This window comes from Myotis lucifugus, unplaced genomic scaffold, assembly GCF_000147115.1.
Source record: "Myotis lucifugus unplaced genomic scaffold, Myoluc2.0 scaffold_702, whole genome shotgun sequence".
In the NCBI taxonomy this organism is placed as follows: Eukaryota; Metazoa; Chordata; class Mammalia; order Chiroptera; family Vespertilionidae; genus Myotis; species Myotis lucifugus.
The window spans coordinates 246,824-262,824 of NW_005871750.1; the positions used below are offsets into that span (position 1 = coordinate 246,824).

The following is a 16,001-nucleotide window of genomic DNA, read 5'->3' on the forward strand; positions in this document are numbered from 1 at the left end:
GGGCGATTTCTAGATACTTGGGGCCAGGGAGCTGTGCCTTTTTCCTGGAATAGATGAGCAGAAGGACAGACCATGCCCTACCCAGGCTGTCAGACTCCAGCCGGGGGAGAAGGAAGGGACTGGACAAGGGCAGGGGTGCAGAAGAGAGGGACACGGTACTTTGCCTGATTCCAGGCCTGAGTTTGAATCCCAGCTCCTCCCTTCCTAGCTGTGCAACCCCAGGCAAGTTTCCTAAACTCTCTGTGCTTCGTTTCCTTATCTGTGTAAGAATAATCATTAATTTCTAAAATAAATAAATAAATAATAATAGCCCTAACCGGTTTGGCTCTGCGGATAGAGCGTCAGCCTGCGGACTCAAGGGTCCCAGGTTCGATTCCAGTCAAGGGCATGTGCCTTGGTTGCGGGCACATCCCCGGTGGGGAGTGTGCAGGAGGCAGCTGATCGATGTTTCTCTCTCATCGATGTTTCTAGCTCTCTGTCCCTCTCCCTTCCTCTCTGTAAAAATCAATAAAATATATTTAAAAATAAATAAATAAATAATAGTAATTTGTAGCATGGGTCCGTCTATGTGTCCAGCTCCACATGTACATTTCATTAACCCTCTAGCAGCCGCCTCACGGGACTCGCAGCAGTAGATGCTCAGTCATGCTTCCTTCTGGGCCCTCAGGTGGCCTCTCGCACCTCCCTGGGTTGGAGGTGATTTGTTTCTCACTTTAGGAAACAGTTAAGTGGTCAGAAGATATCAGCGTTAACGTAGACTGAGATGCTACCTCTTGTGTAGGTGAGTGGTGATAAACTCAGCTTCTATAGTCAACAGAATAATTGGCAAGAAATGGGGAGGTGGGAGCTGCGGGAGCCTCCTGGCTTTGGGCGAGACCCTCCGCTGCGCTCTCTTCTTGCTGCGGAAGACACGAGAGTTGCTGTGATCTCGGCCCAGGCCCTGTCTCTGTGGAGTGGTTGGAAATCCTAAGGCCGATACTGTGTGATGTAGTACAGCTAAACTGGATGCTTCCCGAGGGCGGAAACCATAATGTACAATGTTTCGCCCCACACTGTTCCAAATAGAGTGTGTGTGTGTGTGTGTGTGTGTGTGTGTGTGTGTGTGTAATTAAATACTGCCCTGGCAGGTGTGGCTGAGTTGGTTGAGCATTGTCCCATTCACGGGTGGAGGTGGGTGTCGCCAGCTGATTTCCAGTCAGGGCACATGCCAAGTTTGTGGGTTCAATCCCCAGTCAGCGTGCCTACAAAAGGCAACTAATTGATGTTTCTCTCCCACATCGATGTTTCTCTTGCTCCCTCTCTCATCCTCTCTCTCTAAAAATCAGTTAAAAAAATGCTAAAAAATAAAAAGTAAGTCCTAAGTCGTTGGAATCTAAATCTGTGTCTTCTCCCAGCTACTTAGGACCACGGTGAGCTTCAGCGCCTTCTCAGAGCTCCTTGATCACAGACACAGACAATAAGGACTCTGCTGTGTAACAAGCAGATCCCCTAAGTGGAACGTTCTTTCCTTTAGGAACAATGTTGTCAGAGGCACTGACAGGCCCTCTGTAGACCCTGGCCCTAAGTCACCTGCAACCATGACCCTCAATTTGTCAAAACCTGAGAGAGCCCCAGCCAGACACCTTCATAATCACATAATAATTTTAAAGAGGAGATGTATGCTGCATGTAAAATAGAGACAAACGTTATACCATCCAGGTACATCGAATACACGGGGGAGACAGTGCACATGAAAAATATAAAGCACATCTAAAATTGGACGGACACAACAAAATTAATTAATTAAAATAAAATTTGACCTACATGACACTTGCATATGACCCTTCATTAATATTAAGCAAGCATTGTTATGTACTATTAGGTGCTTTAGTAATCTGCTTGGTAGGGCGCATATTTTATCTTCATTTAGTCTTCATACAACTGTGATTAGAGGTATAATTATTTTTTAAAATATTTTTATTGATTTTAGAGAGGGATAGAGAGAGAGAAACGTCAATGATGAGAGAGAATCACCGATTGGCTGCCTTCTACTGGAGGGGATCGAGCCCGCAACCCAGGCACGTGCCCCTGGCCAGAATCGAACCTGGGACCCTTTAGTCTGCAGGCTGACACTCTATCCACTGAGCCAAACCAGCTAGGGCTAGAGGTATAATTATTTTCACAGATGAGAAGACTGGGGCTGAAAGAGGCTAAGTAACTTGGCTGAAGTTATGTTCAGAGCCTGGATTTCAATGTAGCATGCCAGACCCCAGGGCTCTCTCTGTGGCCAGCTGCTCCCTCCTCCTCTGTGCACAAAGACGCTAGTTTTGTAGCTTTGTTAACAGCCCTCATCAGCTGTCTTGCCTTAGCCTTGTCTGCATGTGTCTGCTGTCTCCCCCAAAGACTGTGAGCTACTTAAGACCAAGGACTGTACCCGGTGTCTAAAGGGTGCCATAGGGAGGGGCTGCACATGTTTTGTTGGATGCCTGTAACTGAGATGAGCAGGGCTCTGACCCAGGGGCCTGTGAAGGGGAAGGTCCCAGGCACAGCAGGCTGGCTGGAGAGAATGCTTTTCCCACTTTTCCCCTCCCCTTCCTTCCAGAAATCCAGTTTGGCAGGCTCTACTGGTTTTCCCGTGGAATTGAAGTAACCCCCCAGAGCAACTTCTGGGCAGATCCACAGGGCTCCTCCCACGCCCATCCACTCTTTTCCTCCAGCAAATCCCTTGAATGCTCAGGGATTGGACTTCCTTTCCAGTTACTAGGCCCGCTGTGAACTTCAGCCCTCCTCTTAGCTCCGATTGCATGTGGCACCAACTGGTAGCGGCAGCGGTGGATCAGAGTTAGTCCCTTCTAGGGACACATTCAGTGATGTCAACAGCACAAAAATTTGGAAGATTAACTTACACTGTCTCAATGTGCGCAGGAGAAACCCGGGGCCCAGGAAGGGAGTGGCTGATACCAAAGGGGGGTAAGACAAGATGCCTCTTTCCCTCTCTGTGGGGCATTTTCCATCAGGGTCCCCCGAGCCCCGCCTGGGACGCTACTCCAGCAGTTATTGGTGAAAACAGCCCTGTCTTCTCCCTTGCAGCCCTTGCCCCGCAGGATGGGGATCCAGTTCCAGGCTTAGCCTCTAGGTTACTAGGCAGAGCCGTCACCCAAACAAGCCTCAGACTCACAAGGAGTCTGAGCCCAGTTTACTTTAACCCACACACTTCTAAAGGGTACGCACACCTCAATGCATCGTCTAGACAAGGAGCATGAGCCTCAGAGAAGTTAACTGGCTTGTCCAAGCTTGTCAGTGAGATTAGAGCCTGGGTGGACCCCCACTTCACAGCTTCCCCATGCGTCTGTGCCTTAACCTGGCCTGTGACACCACCCAGGGACGCTCAGGTACCTGGCTGCTCAGGAATTAGGCTCTGGGGAAGGTTTTATTTTTCTGAGACTCCCCCAGAGCAGCGCTCCTTTGGGCCTCGGTGACCAGGTGTGACACACACAGCCTCTGGCCTCTGCCCCCTGCCAGCCTGCTGCACACCAGCCAGGCTGACCTGCCCGCAATCTCCCCAACTACTGTGCTGAACCCACACACACTGGTCATTTTTCTGTGTCCCCACCCTTCCCCACATCCCAATTGGTATTTTCAAACCTGGGTTGATATCCTCTTTTTTTAAAAAAATATTTTATTGATTTTTCACAGAGAAGAAGGGAGAGGGACAGAGAGCCAGAAACATCAATGAGAGAGATCGATCAGCTGCCTCTTGCACGCCCCCCACTGGGGATGTGCCCGCAACCAAGGTACATGCCCTTGACCGGAATCGAACCTGGGACCCTTCAGTCTGCAGGCCGACGCTCTATCCACTGAGCCAAACCAGTTCGGCAATATCCTCTTTTTTAACCCTGCTTCTCCCGATCCTCCCACCATCACCCCCAAGACTGGATTTGAGGTTCCCCCAGCTATGCCCCCGCAGGTGCTCTACTGGGTCAGCCCCACTGTATGCTGCTCAAGGGCAAGCATGGGGCAAGCTCAGCACCGTCCCATTGGCCAGCAAGGGCCCAGCTCATAAGAGGCCTGTGTGCAAGTAATGAGGCTCAACTCTGGTTCAAAGATCTTCCTCAAAGGCCAGAGGCCACTGTCCTGTCTCAGTCAACACTTGCACCCTGAATACTTGGTGTTCATGTGTGTACACACTACCCTCTGTCCTTGAGAGACAGGATGAGGCCCTGGCCAGGTGTCTCAGTTGGTTGGAGCGTCATCCTGTACAACAAAAAGTTACGGGTTCAATACCCAATAGGGTGCATATGTCTCTCACACTGATGTTGCTCTCTCTCTCCCTCTCTCTCTCTCTAAAAATCAATAAAAATATATCCTTGGGTGAAGATTTTTTTTTAAAAGAAAAAAGAGAGACAGTATGAGGTATTTATAGACAGGATTTTTTGCCCCCAAGTGCCTCCACACTGACCCATAATTCTGCCGCTTAAAGTCTCATCTCCTCACCCAAGCAGCGTGGCTCAGTGGTTGAACATTGACCTATGAACCAGGATGTCACGGTTCGATTCCCAGTCAGGGCATGTGCCTGGATTACGGGCTCGATCTCCAGTGTGGAGCCTGCAGGAGGCAGCCAATCAATGATTCTCTCTCATCATTGATGTTTCTCTCTCTCTCTTTCCCTCTCCCTTCCTCTCTGAAATCAATTAAAAATATTTATTTAAAAAAGTATCATCTCCTTGAGTCTGAAAGCTTCTCAAGCTTCCCAAGTGCACACAAAGGAGGCTCAGTATTTCTAAGAATCAAAGAAATGCAAGTCCCAAACAGCAGTGCGGTGGCACTTTTAATCCAATGGGCAAAAATCCAACTCTGAAAATAGAGTTTTAGAGACCTCGGTAAAGAAGCAGACTCTGTTGGTGAAACTGGAAGAGCATTGGGAACAATTTTACAGAAACTTTAATGAAACACTTCTAGGCAAGTGTCCTATAGGAATACTCACACCCATGCACAAACTTGTGTTACAGGCTGTGTTCATCAGAGAATGAATTGTAAGAGTGGAAAAAGCAGGCAGAAGCCAGGTGTTCACTATTAGAGGTTGATTAAATCCATCATGGCACAATCATACAACAGATGCCCCCTGGCCACTTAAAACGATAAGGTGGATCATGTGTAGTGGTGTGGAAGGATGCCCACTATCTGCTGTTACATGAGAAAAGTTGTGGAAGTGCATGTATTAATAGTATCCATTTGGGTAAAAAAGAAAGGAGTGTGTGTGTGTGTGTGTGTGTGTGTACTTCAAATATTAGTCTTCTCTCTTCAAATGTCACCTTCCTCTAGTACATTTGGGGACAAGAGGGATATGTCTTATTGGTAACTACTGAATTATTCACCGGGTCCCCACTCCAGCCTCCCGCCATTTCCAGATCAGACCTCACCCCAGAAGGCCTCACACAGGGCCTTTGGAGGAAGGACCATGGGCCTAAGGAGATGACAGTGAGGATGGGAAAGCATTAAACTGTCTCGAATTATAAACTTTTTCTTGAGCATGTTTTTGAAACAGGATGGTACACCTTGATTGGACCTGCCTTTCTCTCCCTAAGGCCCTGTGTCTGCCTGTGCAGAGCTGGGTCTTCAGGGAAACACAGTGCGAGCAATGCTCATTTCCATAGTCCGAGGGGAAAGCACCAACAAGAGAAGCCTGCCAAGGGAATTCCCTTCGGGGCACCCCCAGTTCACAGCCTTGCTCCCTGTCCTTGAGACTGCCTATAAGTGACTTTCTTTCTTTCTTTTTGAAAAATATATGTTTTTATTGATTTCAGATAGGAAAGGAGAGGGAGAGAGAGATAGAAATATCATTGATGAGAGAGAATCGTTGATCGGCTGCCTCCTGCACAGCCCACATTGGGGATCAAGCTCGCAACTTGGGCATGTGCCCTGACCGGAAATGGAACCATGACCTCCTGGTGGGTAGGTCGACACTCAACCACTGAGCTATGCCAGCCAGGCTGTAACTGGCTTTCTTTAACAGGCTTCAGAATTATAACAGGATGGCTACTATTTCATACTGATAGGACATTAGATTGTTCTCATGTTGATCATTTAGAGTGTTTCTACGTTTTCTGTATAGGTAATGTTACAATGAACATCTTCATGCATAGAGATTTTTGCTTATATTGGACTAGAGGCCTGGTGCATGAAATTTGTGCACTGAAGGGGATGTCCCTCAGCCCAGCCTGCACCCTCTCCAATCTGGGACCCCTCAGGGGATGTCCAACTGCCGGTTTAGGCCCGATCCCTGTGGACATCCCTCTCACAATCCAGGACTGTTGGCTCCCAACTGCTTGCCTGCCTGCCTGCCTGATTGCCCCTAACCGCTTCTGCCTGCCAGCCTGATAACCCCCTAACCACTCCCCTGCCAACCACTCCCCTGCCAGCCTAACTGCTCCCCTGCTGGCCTGATCGCCCCCAGCTGCCCTCCCCTGCTGGCTTCATCGCCCACAACTGCCCTCCCCTGCCAACCATCTTGTGGCTGTGGGCACTGCCATCTTCGAGGGCAGGGCAGTCAATTAGCATATTCCCTCCTTATTGGCTGTGCGCGCCGCCATCTTTGCAACGGCGAGAGTGTCATTTAGCATATTCCCTCTTTATTAGATAGGATTTTAAGAGTGAAATTACTAAGTCAGGTAATATAATAGAAATGTCTTACAGTTTCTACTAAAGATGGCCAAATTGCTTCTGAAAGATGACTGCTTTATAATACTACCAACACCAATTAAACCTACAATATAATCTGCCAACACCAGCTCTTTCTTTAAGTTGGCTATTTTAGAAGATTACAAATGGTATCTCAAAGCTGTTTTTCTCCTTACTAGCAAGGGTGGCGTTCAGATTGTCAAAAGGGTTGTTTTAAAGGTGTCCTAAGTTGTAGTCACATGTATTCTTGCCTCTTCACCAGTCAGATCATAACAAATAGCATTAATGATGATAATAACAATTAGAACAAGGTTTACAATCCCTTAGTTCTGTAGAGAACTTTACAGCTTACCAACTTTTACAAGCAGTGTCTCATTTTATTCTGCCAGTGGGCAAGGCCAGGCAAAGATTTCCTCCATCTCTAGATGAAACCGTTGAGACTCTGCAGAGCCTGTTTGGCTTGATAAACAAGCCCACCGGGGCTGGTGGAAGTAATGGGGGTGGGGTGGGTATTCAAAGATTACAGAGAAACTGTTCAGTTTCTCTCCCTCTGGGGCCTCATGGTCTCTTTTCGCTGCCTCTCCGTGAGCCCCTCCTCCTCTCTGCAGATCATCTTTTTCTGCTTCTCGATCGGCATCATAAGCCTGGAAATAGCAGCTGCCTGCAGGCTCTGCCCATCCGTTCAGCTCCGGCTTCAACATCTGAGGAGAATCTTTGCCCCTTGGTTTCTCATCTCTCAGGAGACTCTGACCTCCCACCTCCCAGACGGGTTTCCCTCTGCTCAGGTGTCCATCTTGGGTGGGGGACAGGATGCGGGACAGGCTGTATGGTGCAGACAGGAGCTGGGGCTGAAGGCAGATCTCTTAGGAGGGTGTGGGAAGGGAAGCAGAGATAGGCTTTAGAATTCAGTACTAGCTCAGAGCTGCTCAACGTGCGGCCCCTGCACCTGGCCAGTCCATAACAATAACATGCCAGTGACAATAGCTGCCCAGGTCTAAGGTCTGCAGAGGCTTTTCGGAGCAGACCCTCCCAGGGGAAGAGAGGGGATGGCCTCTTTCCTCTTCAGTCACACCCTCGAAACTCCCCCCAGGCCTCAGCAGCTCTGCCCACCACGCTGGCCATGAGGCGCCTCACCAGCAGGTGTCAGAAGCCTGGTGTGGGAGGAAGAGGCATCGGGCCTCTGCCCGCCCTGCCACCCAGCCTGGGCCCTCCGTTCCCTCTGCAGGTGCGGATCTGGGAGATCCCCGAGGGCGGGCTGAAGCGGAGCATGACAGAGGCCCTCCTGGAGCTGCATGGGCACAGCCGGCGTGTGGGGCTGGTCGAGTGGCACCCCACCACCAACAACATCCTGTTCAGTGCCGGCTATGACTACAAGGTGGGCAGCCCGGCAGGCAGTGTGGATGGGGAGGGAGAGAGAACGGCATCTTTGGGGGCATGTTCATCAATAGTGTCTCAACCCCTCATTTATTCATTCGCCACACACTACTGAGCATCTTTCACGCACCCCGTCATTCCTGGGGTCCATAGAGGCTGGAAACACCCGTACTGCCTTCTCTGATGCTGACGGACTGGAGGCGAATGCCACTCCGTGTCCACACTCTCCTGGTGGGAACAAAAAGAGCAACCAAAGCTGCTGGAGGGGAGAGAATGGAGCCCCAGTCCCTACCCCCAGGGGTGCCCTCAAAAGAGGTGTGCCAGCCACTGGGACCTGGCAAGGACATTGATCCTTCCTGCTGGTTGTGGAGACTGAGCCCCAGGACAGTAGTGGGTTTGTGAGACAGGGACGCATCAGCCTTTGGTACAGATCTCAGCGACACCATCCTGCATCCCAGCACACGCCCACCCTGCACGGGCACCTCTCCCAGGCCATTGGGCGTGGAGCGGGGACACATGCCCAATGACAGCAGCAGCAGGGCTGACCCCACTCCTGCATGCCTGCCCTCCCCCAGGTCCTCATCTGGAACCTGGACGTGGGTGAGCCCGTGAAGATGATCGACTGCCACTCAGACGTGATCCTCTGCATGTCCTTCAACACTGACGGCAGCCTGCTCGCCACCACGTGCAAGGACAAGAAGCTGCGCGTGATCGAGCCCCGCTCCGGCCGTGTTCTGCAGGTGAAGCCCCACTTTTTTGAGGGGAAGGGAAGGTATTGGGGCCTGGGGCTCAGCTTTCAGCCAGGCATAAGGAAAGGCCAAGCCAGCTCCCCTCTCTCATACACCTGGCCTGCACCTCTGTTGACTGTCCCGTCTGTTCTGGGCCCTTCTTGGCTCACACAGGAACCCTGCCTTGTCCTTGGTGGAGAGGGGCTTTAGTTCTCTTTCTTGGCCACTGCACCCCTCCCCCCAGATGGGATTCTTCCGGCCTGCGCTGGGGATGAGGCTGGTGACACCTTCAGCACATGAGTCCGTGGGTGCTGACCGAGCCCCATCCTGGACACAGGAGGAGGGATTTGGACTCCCAGCCCAGCCACCTGTGTGGCACTAGCCTGGTGGCAATGCCTCCGGGCACACCAGCCCTGGGGACAACTCTAAGTGCAGAGGTTGATGGTGAACTTAACTCCAGTTTTGGTTTTTGAGTCTCTTGTGTCTTGACTGTGAGGAAGGGATTAGATGCCATTTGGGGGTAAGAAATTAACATTTCTTAAGCCCCTAAAGCATGCCAGTCACCAGGAGGGATGGGAAATTTGGATTAAATTTGAGATTTACCTGCTACACAGGAAAGGATGGATGGTGACCTGGTTGTGTTTATCTAGGAAGAGTCCGATATTGTGAGGCCAAAAAGCCAGCTACTACTACTAATTATCCTAGTAATTAGCATCAGTAATATTAAGCAGCATTTACTCAGTGCTCACTGTATGGCATGTAGGACCACGGGCTTCATATCATTCCCTCACTTAGTCCTCTGAGGTGGGTACTGTTCCTCTTCCCATTTCACATGTGGGGACACTGAGCTTTGGAGGGGGTCGGAGACTGGAATGTCACCGTTATGGAGGAGCTGGAGTTCAAACCCAGCTGGATGGACCCCAGAGCCCATGCTGAGCAGAAAAAGGTGCCAGAGAGCAGAGAACCCAGCCTCCACCTCACACCCTGGACACGAACCCACAGAGGGTGAGGGGGTCCTCCTGGTTACACTTTTTTTGGCAGAACTTGGAACTAACGCCAGAGCAGGTGGCACCAGCCTGGGTCTGTGCATGGCTCCGCCAGCCTCTGGTTTCTACCTGATGCTGACTCATCCTGGCAGAGGACTGTTGTGCATTAGGAGGAAAAGGAAGTGCCATGAGCGGGGAGGCAGGAGAGGAGGCAGAGGACAGCTTCGTAGGAGCCCCTGGTGTAGTGAGTCATCAAACAGCGAGCCAGCCTGCGTCCCCTGTTCTCAGGTTCCTGCCAGTAGGTTTTGCTGTGCAGGTTAAACAAGAGGCCCTGCGGAGAGCACCCGGCACCTGGCACATTGCAGGCCCTGCCCGGGGCTTGGTCAACGTTAGCGCCCCCTCCCCTGTGCTCCACCCACTGTGGGACACGGCAGAGAGGCCTGGTTTCCCAGTCTCGGGGCTCCCCTGCTCCTCAGGACCTGTATTTCTTCCCTGCGGCTGCTATAAATTACCACACGAGTGGCTAACACAACAGATATGGAGTCTCTCCCAGTTCTGGAGGCCAGAGTTCTGGCATCACGGTGTCAGCGGGGCCACACTCCCACCGGAGAGTCCAGGGAGAATCCTTTCTTGCCTCCTCCAGCTTTTGTGGCTGCTGGGCTTCCTTGGCTTGTGGTCACATCACTGTAAGCTCTGCCTCTGAGGTCACATCACCTTCTCTGTGTCTGGAATCCCCCTCCACCTGTTATAGGGCTCTCATGATAGCATTTAGGACCCACGTGGGTAATCCAGGGGATCGTTTATTTCAAGGACCTTAGCTTAAAATTACATCTGCAAAGTCCCTTTTTCCAAATAAGGAAACATTCACAGGTTCCAGGGATGAAGACATGGGTGTATCTCCTGGGGGCCATGATTCCGTCTTATACAGGACCCTGGTGTCCGGGCCCTGACTTACCGGCTCTCTCTGCACCCCCACCCCCCGCCAGGAGGCCAGCTGCAAAAACCACAGAGTGAACCGGGTGGTGTTCCTGGGGAACATGAAGCGGCTTCTCACGACCGGGGTCTCCAGGTGGAACACACGACAGATTGCCCTCTGGGACCAGGTCAGCTGCACGGAGGCCGGGTGGTGGCATAAAAGGGTTGTAGCTCTGGGGGCTTTGCTGGCGTTTGGGAAGGAGAGATGCCCTCCTTCCTGGACACAGGCTGATGCTGGCCGCCTCCCCGCAGGAGGACCTCTCCATGCCTCTGATCGAGGAGGAAATTGATGGGCTCTCCGGCCTCCTGTTCCCCTTCTATGACGCTGACACGCACATGCTGTACCTGGCAGGAAAGGTAGTAGAAGGTGGAGAGGGACTGGGCAGCCTGTGGGAGACCCCTCCCCCCCTGTGGCCCCCACTCATTCCCGACTTCCCTAAGAAGAACCAACCTCACCTCTCTGGCCTTCCCCTGTGCCAACCTGGGTCTTTCTTACTCTTTTTCCATTGAAACCTACCCTCAAGTCTGACACTTATTCTTACTGACGTGTCAATGTCAGAATTCCTTCGGAGGTGGATGGGAGAGGGTTTTACACTGGGATAAGGGTCAGAGCCTGAGGTGTAGAGGACTGTGACTAATGATGGAATTTGAGGCACCTTCCAGGAGATCTCTGACCAATATGGCCTTGACTGTCAGGAAAGCTGTCTATACACACAGGCCCACCCCCTGCAGCAGCAGCAGCACCACACCCCCAGCGGGTCCCCTGTGGTAGGCCCACCAGGGACCCGGAGGCCAGGTCTCCCTGGTCTTTGACCACCTTTGAGGCACAGTGGAGGCTCTCTTCAGCAGATGCCTGGACCAGGGCTTACTCAACCCTCCCCACACACACACACACACCCTCCTCACCTCCTTCTCTCCTTGCCCGCAGGGAGATGGAAACATCCGGTACTATGAGATCAGCACTGAGAAGCCCTACTTGAGTTACCTCATGGAGTTCCGCTCCCCAGCCCCACAAAAAGGCCTAGGTAAGGGGTCAGGAAGCTGCCCTGGCTGTTAGGCTGTAGAACAAGACTGGATATTTGGCTCATGAGTTACACGCCCCCCCCCCCCGCCCCCGCCAATAAAATATCAGACTTAGAAGGCCACAGCTCATGGGCAAGTTAGAACCCACAGGTGCTGCTCCTGTGAAGGTCACCACCCACTTGGCTGGCTCATCCTCCCTTGGTGTTTGACATCGTCCAAGATCTCTGCTCATCAGAGATCGTGGAGAGGGGAAGGGATGCAGTGTCTTCATTCCCATTTGCAGATGGGAAGCCCAACGCGGTTCTGTTTGGAGGGTTTTCTTTTCCTTGGGTGGGTGAGTAGGGGATGGGACAGTGTGATGTGATCTCAAAGGCTGGTTGAAGATTGCTCGGCTTCTGTAGGGAGAGTGGATTCAGGAGCATGGATTTTGAAAGGCAGGAGGGAGGCAGAGAGACCAGTTAGGAGGCCACTGTGGATTTCTAGGCAAGAAATGATGGTAACTAGGGGGACAGCATGACAATGGGGAGAAGAGGGTGAATCCAGGAGATGTGTAGAAAGTGGCATCAGCAGAACTCAAGGAGAAGAGGAGACAGAGGGAGGAACCAAGGGTAAACATTTCTTATCTTCCTCACCTGTGGCCACTACTGAGCATTTACCATCAGCCGGCACTTTGGAAGGTTCAGAGTGGCCAAGTAACTCACCCCAGGCAGAACACAAGCTCAGTCTGCTGGCTCCAAATCCCACTTGGGTGCCATTACACCACTGCCCTCCAGCTCCTGGAGTGACCTTGTCTGGAAGAGCAGCCTTTCCGTTCCAGTTGAGGAGAGGTAGAGCTTTGACGCATGGTCACATCATGGAGAAAGAAACTAATGTTACCTGTGCTCTTCACCATGCCCAGCAGTTAATGAGCATCTTCACGCTCAATCCCCTGACTACTTTCCTTTTCTAACCAACCAAGGAACCTGAAGTTCATTGAGGTCATGATTTGTCCAAGGACTCCCAGCCATAAAGAGGGTCAGAGCCAGGATTCGAACCCAGGTCTTCCCTACCCCCAAGGTTGTGTTCCTAACACCACACTGCACACTGCTCCCTAGGTAGATGATCAGTAGGTGCAGCTGTTAGGGACAGTGTGGCTAACGACACACACAGACAATGCATGCACTCACATATGCACACATCTGCTCTCAGTCCTAGAAGACTATGACAGGACAGCAGACAAGCTGCATTTAAATCTGAGGGGTGCATGGAAAAAGGTTTTTCCCTCCTTCTTCTCTGAGGATCAGGGACACAGACATTTCAGGAAGCCAGTTCATTTCAGAAGGTGATGGGTTCTGTGGCTTCTATTGTAACAACACTCTGTGACCTTGGACAAGCCCCTTCCCTTCTGACCCTCAAGAATCTCATCTATAAAAAGAATGGATTTGATCCCAATATTTCTGCAGCCCCTTCCAGTCCTAAAAGACCCCAATTCTAAAGCATGCACTTCCGCGAAGCAGGTCTGGCCCATGAGGCTTATGTGAGAAGTCACCACCCAGGACAGAACTGACTCATGAAGCCCTCAGCCCACCCGCTGCCCTCTGCAGGGGCCATTGCTCCAAATCTAGTGCCAACCGCTGGGGTCTCTCCCGTTGGCTGGGGACATCAGGGAGAGGGACACCAAGGGGGAACCCCCTAGGCCCCAGGAAGCCACGTGTAACTGTCCACAGGGGTCATGCCCAAGCACGGGCTGGATGTGTCGGCTTGCGAGGTGTTCCGCTTCTACAAGCTGGTGACTCTCAAGGGCCTGATCGAACCCATCTCCATGATCGTGCCCCGGAGGGTGAGTGGGGCTGGGCGGGACTCCCAAGGGCCCTCTGCCTCAAATCCTAGCTTGCTCTTCGCTGACTGTGAGCCCGGAGGAGCCCAGAAGAAGTAGCCCTTTTACTGTAGACTTGGGTCTTCAGGCCCAATTTGTGGTGGGGAATGGAGCCCATTCCAAGGTGGGGGCGGTATTGTTTGCTAATGAACTCAGGGTGGGAATTCCAAGTGGGAGACATTGTGAATGCAAAGGCTTGGAGGCAGGAAAGCAGGTAACATGGTTGAAGGTCAGCGAGGAAAAAAGTCTGACTGCAGAGCAGGGGTTTTCTCAGCCCCCCTCCCCCCATCTATTCCCTCTTCCGCTCCCCCCACTATAGTCAGATTCCTACCAGGAAGACATTTACCCCATGACGCCAGGCACGGAGCCAGCTCTGACCCCTGATGAATGGCTGGGAGGCATCAACCGAGGTAAGTACCGCAAGGGGTGGGCTTCACGAAAGTGGTAAGAGTGTGAGGGCTTTGCCTTCCGTCTGGCTCACCCCATTTCCCTGCACATCCTCCTGTTGGAACTTCCCTCACACTTGGCCAGCCGTCAAGCAGAGGCTGACTCAGTCCATCCATCGTCAGTGAGAACATGTCCCTTGCCTTTCTTAGATCCCGTGCTGATGTCTTTGAAAGAAGGTTATAAGAAGTCCTCAAAAATGGTATTTAAGGCTCCTATCAAAGAAAAGAAGAGCGTTGTGGTCAATGGGATAGATTTATTAGAAAACGTCCCGCCCAGGACAGAGAACGAGGTAAGGAGTATAAGTTACTACCTCCACAGGCCCTGGGAGAGTGAGGCCTTTACATTTCAATTAGGGGTCAGGCCTTAAGCCAGCTCCGTTCTGAAGCCTTTTTCTTTCTGAGACAAACACCATCAGTAGCCTGCTGTTGGCTTCCATTGCCTCTGACCCCTGTAAATAGAGGCTGGGATATCACAGGGATATTGATGCCCCTCCCCCAACCCTCACATTCACTGACCCACACAGTCACCTGTGGACTCACAGTCTCCCCGTGAATCCACTGCAGAATGTTGCTGTCATTTGGTGGTACAGGAGACACAAATTCCTGACTCACAGAGGAAAGCCAGCCCCGTGCATTACAGCACTGCCTTCCTTCCTGGCGCTGGAGCACTGATGAGATCTGACAATTTCCTGTTCTGTGGAAGACACTGGGTGTCTATGGAAATGCTCTTTGTACCATTTGCCATGGGAGTATTCAGGAGCTGGGCCCTGTCCATGCCCCCGAGGGCTTCTCTTTCTAACCACACCCTCAGTCTGTGGTGCCAATACAGTTTAGCTCAGCCAGGACTCACACAACCCCCACCGTGTGCCAGCACTTGGCTTGCTGCAGCTGAGGTGGAGGTGGCTGCGTAGACCCACCTGCATTGGCATCTGGCTCTCCCATTTCCTGCCTGTGCCCGAACAAGTTTCCTGACCTTTCTAAGTCCCTTTCCTCGTGGCAAAATGGGGATATGAGATGCTGTGAGTGTGAAAGAGATTGGCTCTCCCTGGCTCACATCAAGTGCTCAAAGAGGCTGACTATTAGCTATCTATTGCCATGTAAAAAATTACCCCAAAACTCAGTGACTTAACCCCACAAACATTTGTTATCTCATAGTTTCTGTGGGTGCCTGTGGCTCAAGGTCTCTCAAGAGGGTGTGAAGTATCAGCCAAACTGCAGTCGCTCCTGGTGGCTCATCTACTTCCAAGTTCATTCACCTGGTTGCTGGCAGGACTCAGGTCCTCCCAGGTTGTTGGATTGAGAATCTCAGTTTCTCATGGCTGTCGGCCAGAGGTGCCCCCCTCAGGGCCTTGCCACATGGACCTCTCCATAGGGCAGCTCACAACATGGCCACTGGCTTCCCTCGGAGTGAGTGAGGAAGAGGGGTGTCTAAGATGGGTGCCACAGCCCTTTGGTGGTCTAACCTTGGAAATGACATCTTATTACTTCTGCCATATTCTACTCATTTGAAAATCACTAGGTCCATTCGACCCTTGAGGGGAGAGGATAACAAGGGGGGGGCCACCTTAGAGGCTTCTTGTCACACCAACGTATGATTACCACTATTATTCATAAAAATAAGACCATTCCTGACCTCTGGGACCTCACAGTTTTAAAGTGGAAATTGACAGGCAAACTGGTAATTGTTATGTAATATGTTTATGTGCCATTATAGAGGGATGTTGAGATTTCTAGGGCTGGATGGAATCATGTGATAAATGGGATTTGCTTCTAAATAATCCCTGAAAGTGGGGGGAGGGAGGCGTGCAGGAGAAGTGGGCAGGAGCAGATATCAAGGAGGAAAAGCAGTAACACGTGCCGTTTGTTGAAGCTGACTGATGAGTGCTTGGAGATTCATGGTGCTATTCTTTTTACTTTTGTATATGTTTGGCATTTTCTATTAAAAGTTTGTGTGTGT

At 51.5% G+C, this 16,001-nt stretch overlaps 1 protein-coding gene across 1 annotated transcript in view; it reads left to right on the forward strand.

Moving 5' to 3' along the window:
- Positions 1-16,001, forward strand: part of CORO2B (coronin 2B) — a 91,762-nt gene that overhangs the window by 75,120 nt on the left and 641 nt on the right. Inside the window, exons 4-11 of the mRNA XM_006105590.3 lie at positions 7,883-8,032; positions 8,607-8,771; positions 10,732-10,848; positions 10,973-11,077; positions 11,649-11,745; positions 13,450-13,562; positions 13,918-14,008; positions 14,195-14,334. Coding sequence (XP_006105652.2) covers positions 7,883-8,032; positions 8,607-8,771; positions 10,732-10,848; positions 10,973-11,077; positions 11,649-11,745; positions 13,450-13,562; positions 13,918-14,008; positions 14,195-14,334 — 978 coding nt within the window. The remainder of the gene's footprint in view (positions 1-7,882; positions 8,033-8,606; positions 8,772-10,731; positions 10,849-10,972; positions 11,078-11,648; positions 11,746-13,449; positions 13,563-13,917; positions 14,009-14,194; positions 14,335-16,001) is intronic.